The sequence below is a fragment of the Conger conger genome, chromosome 10 (assembly GCF_963514075.1).
Source record: "Conger conger chromosome 10, fConCon1.1, whole genome shotgun sequence".
Classification (NCBI taxonomy): Eukaryota; Metazoa; Chordata; class Actinopteri; order Anguilliformes; family Congridae; genus Conger; species Conger conger.
The window spans coordinates 6,386,311-6,394,504 of NC_083769.1; the positions used below are offsets into that span (position 1 = coordinate 6,386,311).

The window sequence follows — 8,194 nt, forward strand, 5'->3', positions numbered from 1 at the left end:
TGTGATTTATGAGCAAAAATATGTTAAATATACAACGGGTGACACTTATTGCCACACTGGACACTGGTGTAATCAGTTACTTTAATCATTACTATATAAGATTCAACCCCTATGACAATCCATCTTTGCATTAAACAATGCATTTTGGGGTTACATTTCTGAAAGGTTTTTGTTATGGGTACTCATGTACGTACAATTTATCCACATTGTATAATGAGTTTTTCCAAACTGCTGTCAATCAGTTTACCGTGTATCTCCTCAAAGAGAATGTGAACCAACAGAAGAGCAGTGTTTTCTCAGTTCACCAATGAGAGCAATCAAAGGAGGCCCACGCCCACTTATCTTATTTATGATTGGCCAATACTGCAGGCAAACGCTCATGGCGATATGAGCATTCAACATTATTAATCAGTCTTCGGCGACTGTGGATCTGTTGATCTGAATTTGCGCTAGGTTGATTCATACAAGCTATTAATAGGTCGACAGATCTAATAAATTCCAACATGACTATGAAACTAGCATATTGGGATATCAGAGGGGTAAGTCAACGCATGCATTTAAAGTACATATGTCTTTGTTTTATGCGAAAGATTTGATGGTAGCTTTGTAGCTAGCGAATGAATGGTGTAGGCTACAGCTAGTTGAAGATACTTTTTATAGCGACGTTTTGTGGCACTACTTAGCTGTTCTGAGTGGTAGCAGTATTTTGCAGAGTGGTAAAAGGGAGGGAGGATATGACGATATCATATTGACACGTTTGTTGTAAACCTAAAACTGTAAAACTACATGTAGGCATGCGAAGCATTTAAATATGCACTTGTTTGCTAATGCATACAGAATATTTTAAATGGCATATAGTCTTTGAAGTTGTAAACTCGCATTCTGCTACATTGCTATTGTGGCAAGATAAAATTAAATGAACAGCAGAATACGAGAACAGAAAGGCATTTGAGAACATTGATTTGGCCTATATGTTGTTGATCCATTCACGAATGGGTCAACTACGGTGAAATGAACTACACGCGTCTTTTCACTACCTAGTTCTTGCTGCAATGTGTTGCTTATGTAAGCGAGAACAAAGCACTTTGTAACGATAGTTTGAATTCCCTGTCGGCTAATCTTGTGAGTTTCGGTAATTAATCTGTAACACGACGGTCCAGTCTAAACACCAATTTAGCAATCGGTTTAGTGATTGAGTGAATTTGAATGTTGCATTATTGAATGTTGAAAGATTTGATTCGCTGAGTTGTCTTTGTTATCATAACCGCTTTGTTGTCGCCCTCAGACATTGCATAAATTGTGCATTTATTTCAACAGCTAGCACAACCCATTCGTCTGCTCCTGGAGTACACTGGGACAAAGTATGAAGATAAATTCTACTCCTGCGGCGAAGGTAAGCGTTTGAAAGAGCAAGATACAGGACAGGTTTCACCTGAACAAAACGAGGTGGTAATGTGACGCTCGCTTAGCAAAAAACTGAACCGAGCACCTCAGGCTGCTCCTGTTACAGTGGCGTAAACATATCTGGATTCATTTGCTATCAAGATTAACTTTTGTATTTGTAGGTAGAATCCTTCGGCAGATATTTAAAATCGTCTTATACGCAGGGAAATCTAAAGTTGCCTTATACAGTAGCCTGTTCGCTGACATTCGCTGTCTCACAGAAGGTACCCAGGTCTGTCTTGCTTGAAAACTGAAATAATCAGTAGGCTTTCTCCAAATCCGTACAATCCGCCAATGTAATGTCATATTGTAATAGCCGATAATTTTAATGGTAAGGATAGAATACCGCCAGCCCTAATTACACGTTGGAAAGGGAGGTACTCCTGCACTAATTCAAACCGGATTCCCTGTGTTTAAACAGCTCCCAATTATGACAAGAGCTGCTGGTTTGATGAAAAGCACAAACTTGGAATGGACTTCCCCAATGTAAGTCTGCTTAGTCTAATCAACTTTAAGTCACATTGGATAAAAACTTCAGCTATAATAATAATAATATTATTATTATTATTATTATTATTATTATTCAATTTTTGTCAAGTCACATGACATTCTAAGAGCAGAGATTTTGTGATGTGCTGCAGTGCATGACTGTACATATCTGATTCCCAGCTTCCCTACCTGGAAGATGGAGACCGCAAGATTGTCCAGAGCAACGCCATTTTGCGATACATCGCCCGCAAGCACAACCTGTGTAAGTGTTTCCCTGTTGGAAGCTTTGAGTGTGATGAGGATATGGCCTTCCGGTCTGTACTACTCAATGGAAAATGTGCCACTCATAAATCAGATTTTTCTGAGATTATTAAGTGACTTTCAATGTAAGAGAACAATGGTGCATCCACTTTAGTAAAGAACAGTTACACATGAAAAAGTTTGCAAATCTGCAGTTTTTCCCATGAGCAGCTTTGCCCCACCATCTTGCCTAACCTGTTTTCATTCTATGTTCATACTTGTTTTACGTTGATTGTTTACTCCTGGTCGTCTTGCAGGTGGCGAGACCGAGGAGGAGAAGATCCGGGTTGACATCATGGAGAACCAGGCCATGGACTTCCGCAACGGCTTTGTCATACTCTGCTACACTGACTTTGTAAGTCCAGACCACACAGTAGGTTTATAATTTACAAATGGCTTAGAAAATCACCACATTCTAGCAATTCAGCATTGTTTCACAGACTCGTCTGTTGTACATAATGTGTAGCTTTAATTTCACAAGAAATTTGCTTTATCAATTGTATCAAATTTGAATGAATTGCTCCGTAAAACAAGTATTCCTATAATTTTGGGATGAATCCAGTTTTGTTATATACAATACTTGTGGTTGGGTGCTAAGATCAGTTCATTGAGTGCTGCTACATAGATATCGCTGGAGCACTGTGTTGTTGTTAGAGCAAACATATTATGAATGTCTTCTGAATAATCTTCAGTATGGATCACAGGTGACCAGTAGGCCTCCGGCCCTGTGGCGGTCAGGCTAATAGCTCACAGTGCGTCCATATCTGGCTAATACTTTTCTGGCCTTTCAGTAGAGTTTGGTGAGACTTTGCTACTTTTGTACATTTTCTATGTTATGGCCGGAGTGCACCAATGAGATGCATGACCAGCTCAACATGTGCTCCAAATCCAAACCGTATATGATGGTAGCAATGGCTTGTTTTGACGATAAACCGTTCTCATTTATCACTATTCATAACACTCTTAGCCTGTATGTTGATGTGTAGGGGTGACTTGAAGTTCACATTAAAACTTATTCTGTTCTCACAAAATGGAAACCGTGTAGGATAGGCCTACTTACAAGGACTTTGGAACACATAACTTTATAACATATTGGGCATAGAGTAGTAAACCTGATGCAAGGGTTCCAATTGTATCTGTATGGTCATGCTAGGACTCGGAACCGTACTGTCCTCTAGGGTCCTCTTCACACTTGTTCCCGTGTTCGATCTGCACTTAGTTGTATGTCGCTCTGGATAAGAGCGTCTGCTAAATGCTTTGTAATGTAATGTAAAAAGGGGAAAAACAGCTAGTTTTGCGCAATTGGCATTCCATTCAGGATTGTGCACGCAGTTAATGGGTGAACGGCTACTCTCCCATTTTTGTGTTCCAGGACAGGAAGAAGCCAGGTTACCTGGAGGCACTTCCTGGTTTGCTGAAGCAGTTCTCCAGCTTCCTGGGAGACAGGAAATGGTTTGCAGGCGATAAGGTACTGATTTTAATGGTTAATGGGCATGTGTGTATGATTTTGTACAGTGAGTCCAGAACTATGGGTTTGATAAGGGTGAAAGCCAGCGTTTGATATGAGGGAAAGGTAGAGATGTTTTCATGGGGACAAAACAACAAGACCCCTCCGTTCTGCCTCTTCGTGCCGTCTGGCGCCTCCCCTTCGCCACACCTGCGCTTCTCGGTCACGACTGCTGTCTGTCCTGGTCCCACGGTGGTGGAATGTCAGAATGGCAGAGTCTCTGACCTCCTTCAAGCGCAGACTGAAGACCCATCTCTTCAGGCTACACCTTTCCCTCCCCAACTCACCACCATGATTAGCCTTAGACTGTAATGGCACTTATGTATAGATATTGTTACTTGTATAGGTATTGTTGTTTTTATTGGCTGTTGTATTGTTGTATTCTAGCTGCCAACTGTGGTATGCTAGTTTGAAAGTTGATTGTACTCTTCTAGGGTTCTGATTTTCTGTATGTTTACACTAGGTCTCGGAACTGTACTGTCCTCTCAGGTCCTCTTTGCACTTGTTCTTGTGTTTGATTTGCACTTTGTTGTACGTTGTTCTGGATAAGAGCGTCTGCTAAATGCCATGTAATGTAATGTAAAAAAACAATGCCTCATTATGCCTACTGCATGGTAAATGGTTGCCATGTATATAGCGCCTTTATCCAAAGTGCTGTACAATTGATGCTTCTCATTCACCCATTCATACACACACTCACACACCGACAGTGATTGGCTGCCATGCAAGGTACCGACCAGCTTTTCAGGAGCATTTAGGGGTTAGGTGTCTTGCTCAGGGACACTTTGACACAGCCCGGGCGGGGGATCGAACCGGCAACCCTCCAACTGCCAGACGACTGCTCTTACTGCCTGAGCCATGTCGCCCCGACATTGCTGTAGTAAAAGAAAGTGGTTAAAGAATCACAGGGCCTAGTGTTTTCCACTCTTACATTTAAATAACCAACCAATTTCTAACAAAGGAACCAGGTGAGGTGAAGAAACTTTACATTAATCTGTTTTAGTACAGATAAATCCGGGGTCTTCAATCTTTTCCAGAAAGCGCCAGGCTGGATGCAAGCTTTTGGTTTGACTAAGCAGTTAGTTGAGGTGAAAGGTCACATACACCAAGGCTAAAAATATCCAACTCACATTTCATGTCACCATACATTTCTTTTGGCAAATTAGGGCATCTACTTTGTTTGCATCAGAGGTAATTTCAAAACAATCGATAAAAAAATAAAAATATTATTTTCCAGATAATTATTTTTCTGATGTATGGAAGCTTATGATTGGCCAGTTGTCATAATTAAGAGTTAATTGACACCTGTGGCTGTGTGTATGGCTCTGAAGCCAGTGCCCTTTTGCCCTTGTTACCATGGGAAACTCAGCCAAGACCTGAGAAAAATACAAAAGAAAAAAATAATTGTGGACCTCCTCAAGTCAATTTCTAAACAACTGAAGGTACCGCAAGCATCTATACAAACACTTGTATGCAAATATAAATATCTCGGGACCACAGCACACTGCATCATTCAGGAAGGAGGATTAACTCCCAGAGCTGAACAAACTTTGGTCCGAAAGACAACCTTATCTACATGCGCTGTTAAGAGAATCCTACCTCACCATGGCTACGGCTGTCATCCAAGGAAGAAGCCCCTAAAACTGGCATAAAAAAGCCTGAATGAGGTTTGCAGGTGATCTCCAGGATGAAGACCTAGCCTTCTGGAATGGGCAAAAACAAGCGTTTGATTCAAATTAAGCGATTCATAGGAAATGCCACCAAATACTAACAAAGTGTATGTATACGTTTGACCCAATGAAAATCTGAGATGGTAAATTAAATTATGCCTCTCAGCTATTCCATTGAAATGACCTCTTGTGGAAATTGGATACCCTAAATTGACTTAACACAGTAACACAGTATGATAACATTTAATTTGTAGAGTTGTGAAAATTGAGTTTGAATGTCTTTAGCTTTAGGTTAGGGATGGGCAAGGCAGGCCGTATCCGTTTCTAGATTTCAGACTGTTCTTAATTATTTAATCAGCCCAATCTTTCACATTGTTCTCCATTGACTAGTACAGAACTGAAGGCCATATCCTCATCACACTCAAAGCTTCCAACAGGGAAACACTTGCACAGGTTGTGCTTGCACATTATATTCTGTGATCTGCAGAACAGCAGGTGATGAATGTTCTTGTCTTGTAGCATAATTGGCTAATTAGCTGATTGAGCCCAGGTAACTGGTGGCAGCAAAATCCTGCATACACACCGGCCCTCCAGGACTGGAGTTAATCCTGCATACACACCGGCCCTCCAGGACTGGAGTTAATCCTGCATACACGCCGGCCCTCCAGGACTGCAGTTAATCCTGCATACACACCGGCCCTCCAGGACTGGAGTTAATCCTGCATACACACCGGCCCTCCAGGACTGGAGTTAATCCTGCATACACACCAGCCCTCCAGAACTGGAGTTAATCCTGCATACACACCAGCCCTCCAGAACTGGAGTTAACCCTGCATACACACCGGCCATCCAGGACTGGAGGTGGCCATTCCTGGCCTAGGTGTAAAATGTAAAAACCTTTGGCCTCGACTGTACATAGCTTCTACAAATCAACCACTAGTGCTGTGGTATCCAACCCTGGTCCTGGAGAGCTACTGGGTCAGCCAGTTTTTGCTTACACCTTAAAATCAGCACCCAGTTCAGACCCAGGTAACCAGGTGAGGTGAGTTAAGTGTGTAATCGACTGCTCTAATTGATTGATAAAGTGCAGAGTAACAATGAAAACCAAGAGACCCAATAGTCTTTGCGAAGGATTAATGATGAGTAGCCTTGATGAGTAGAATCAGGTGTGTTTCTTTGAGGATTGAGGACCCCTGGATTCCTAAAAGTACACTTAATGATGAAAAACCTCCACGCCATGTGGCACTCTGTGACCAGGTTGCGCTTTTGCATGTCAGGTGTAACGTGCTACAACATGCCTTTATGCAGATCACCTTTGTGGACTTCATCATGTACGAACTGCTGGACCAGCACCGCATGTTTGAGCCCAAGTGCCTGGATGACACCAAGAACCTGAAAGAGTTCCTGAACCGTTTTGAGGCAAGTCTCTCCCCTTCCTCCCCCTACCGACGACTAGGTTTTAGAAATACTTTCATAGAGATATTTTCGTTTCAATGAAATATAATGTGAATTGGAAGATGAAAACAATGTTTTAGTGTGGCTTAAAGCAGTCTTGCTTGGACTGATTTTTTTTTTTTTTTTACTGTGTTGGAATATCAGGGCCTGGAGAAGATTGCAGCTTATATGAAGTCAAAGAATTTCATAAAGGGTCCTGTGAACAACAAGATGGCAAAGTGGGGTAACAAAAAAGAATGAAATCCACATATATGCAGTGAGTTTCTGCCACGCTGCACTCCAGCGTGGACAGTTCCAATCAGTGCCAAAACTTAGTGGGTACTAATTTTGTTCCTTTCATGAGTAGTCAAGCCACAACACTTGAATCAGACATCATCTATACTGTGCGATAGAGAATGACTTCTGGTTAGTTGCAAAGGTTTCCTTTGGGCACTATTAACAATCCTCAAACAATCAAGCTTTTAGTTCGTTAAATTTTTATAACATTTATAGGACTGAAGTAATACAAAATTGGTGGTCTTGAGTATTTTTTGTAACGGGTCCTATTTTGGTTAATAAAGGTTGTTTTTCGGCAATTGTACGTCTTCATTCTTTTCTGAAAGACCAGAGGTTGAGGTGAGCGGAGACCAGGACTTCAGTTTCTCAGACCAAGTTTAGACCCCAGGGTGAATCGGTCTGGAGCTGCACCAGAGGTCATGTGTTTATACAGGGAATATTCCTTCTCACTGGCCAGTGCTGCAAATAGTGTTGTGTCCAGTCAGCAGGCTCATGGGAAATCTAAAGATCTGCAACTTAAAGCAATCAGACCTGGGTCAAATGCATAATTGTTTTTGTTAAATATCACTCAGGCAAAGGTAGCATCGACATTTTAATTAACCATTTTACACCAATTAAATGGCATTGATCCTCCAGAGCCCAAATGCATGGACAATTTGCCAATTAAGCAAGGACTTGCCCTTCCCACCCGGAAACTGAGCTACAATTCAAACCTAAAGACAAAGCACATGTCTATACCACATAGGCAAGTCCATAAATTCAACAGCAGCCGCAAATTAACCAAACAATAACAGCACAGGGTTCTCTCCACACCTCAATCTGCCCAAGCTCATAAACAGGTGACACCAATTAAATGGTTTAGCAGCAAGGTGTTGCTAACGAGCAATTGCAAAGGCCTCCCCAGATCCTAACTAACTGCAGAACTTAATCTACCTGACTTTGCCTAAACTAGTCTTCAGTGTTCCTTCTGGGCTCGAGCACAACTAGAAAACCAATTGACAAGTCAATCGGTTGCACTCCAAAGCGTACCCCCACCCAGAATTTCCACCAAAAA

At 41.7% G+C, this 8,194-nt stretch overlaps 1 protein-coding gene across 1 annotated transcript; it reads left to right on the forward strand.

Moving 5' to 3' along the window:
* The first annotated feature begins 387 nt into the window (after nucleotides 1-387).
* LOC133138644 (glutathione S-transferase Mu 3-like) lies at nucleotides 388-7,439 on the forward strand. The gene is made up of 8 exons (XM_061257568.1): nucleotides 388-539; nucleotides 1,318-1,393; nucleotides 1,865-1,929; nucleotides 2,113-2,194; nucleotides 2,490-2,587; nucleotides 3,605-3,700; nucleotides 6,718-6,828; nucleotides 7,009-7,439. The coding sequence occupies exons 1-8, from the start codon at nucleotides 504-506 to the stop codon at nucleotides 7,102-7,104; spliced, it is 660 nt and encodes a 219-aa protein (XP_061113552.1). The 5' UTR covers nucleotides 388-503; the 3' UTR covers nucleotides 7,105-7,439.
* The last annotated feature ends 755 nt before the right edge of the window (nucleotides 7,440-8,194 follow it).

Coding starts and splice junctions, on each gene's coding strand:
- LOC133138644 (XM_061257568.1), top strand. CDS start 504: ATGACTATGAAACTAGCATATTGGGATATCAGAGGG. Junction 1,394..1,864: donor ATTCTACTCCTGCGGCGAAG/GTAAGCGTTTGA, acceptor GTGTTTAAACAG/CTCCCAATTATGACAAGAGC. Junction 1,930..2,112: donor TTGGAATGGACTTCCCCAAT/GTAAGTCTGCTT, acceptor TCTGATTCCCAG/CTTCCCTACCTGGAAGATGG.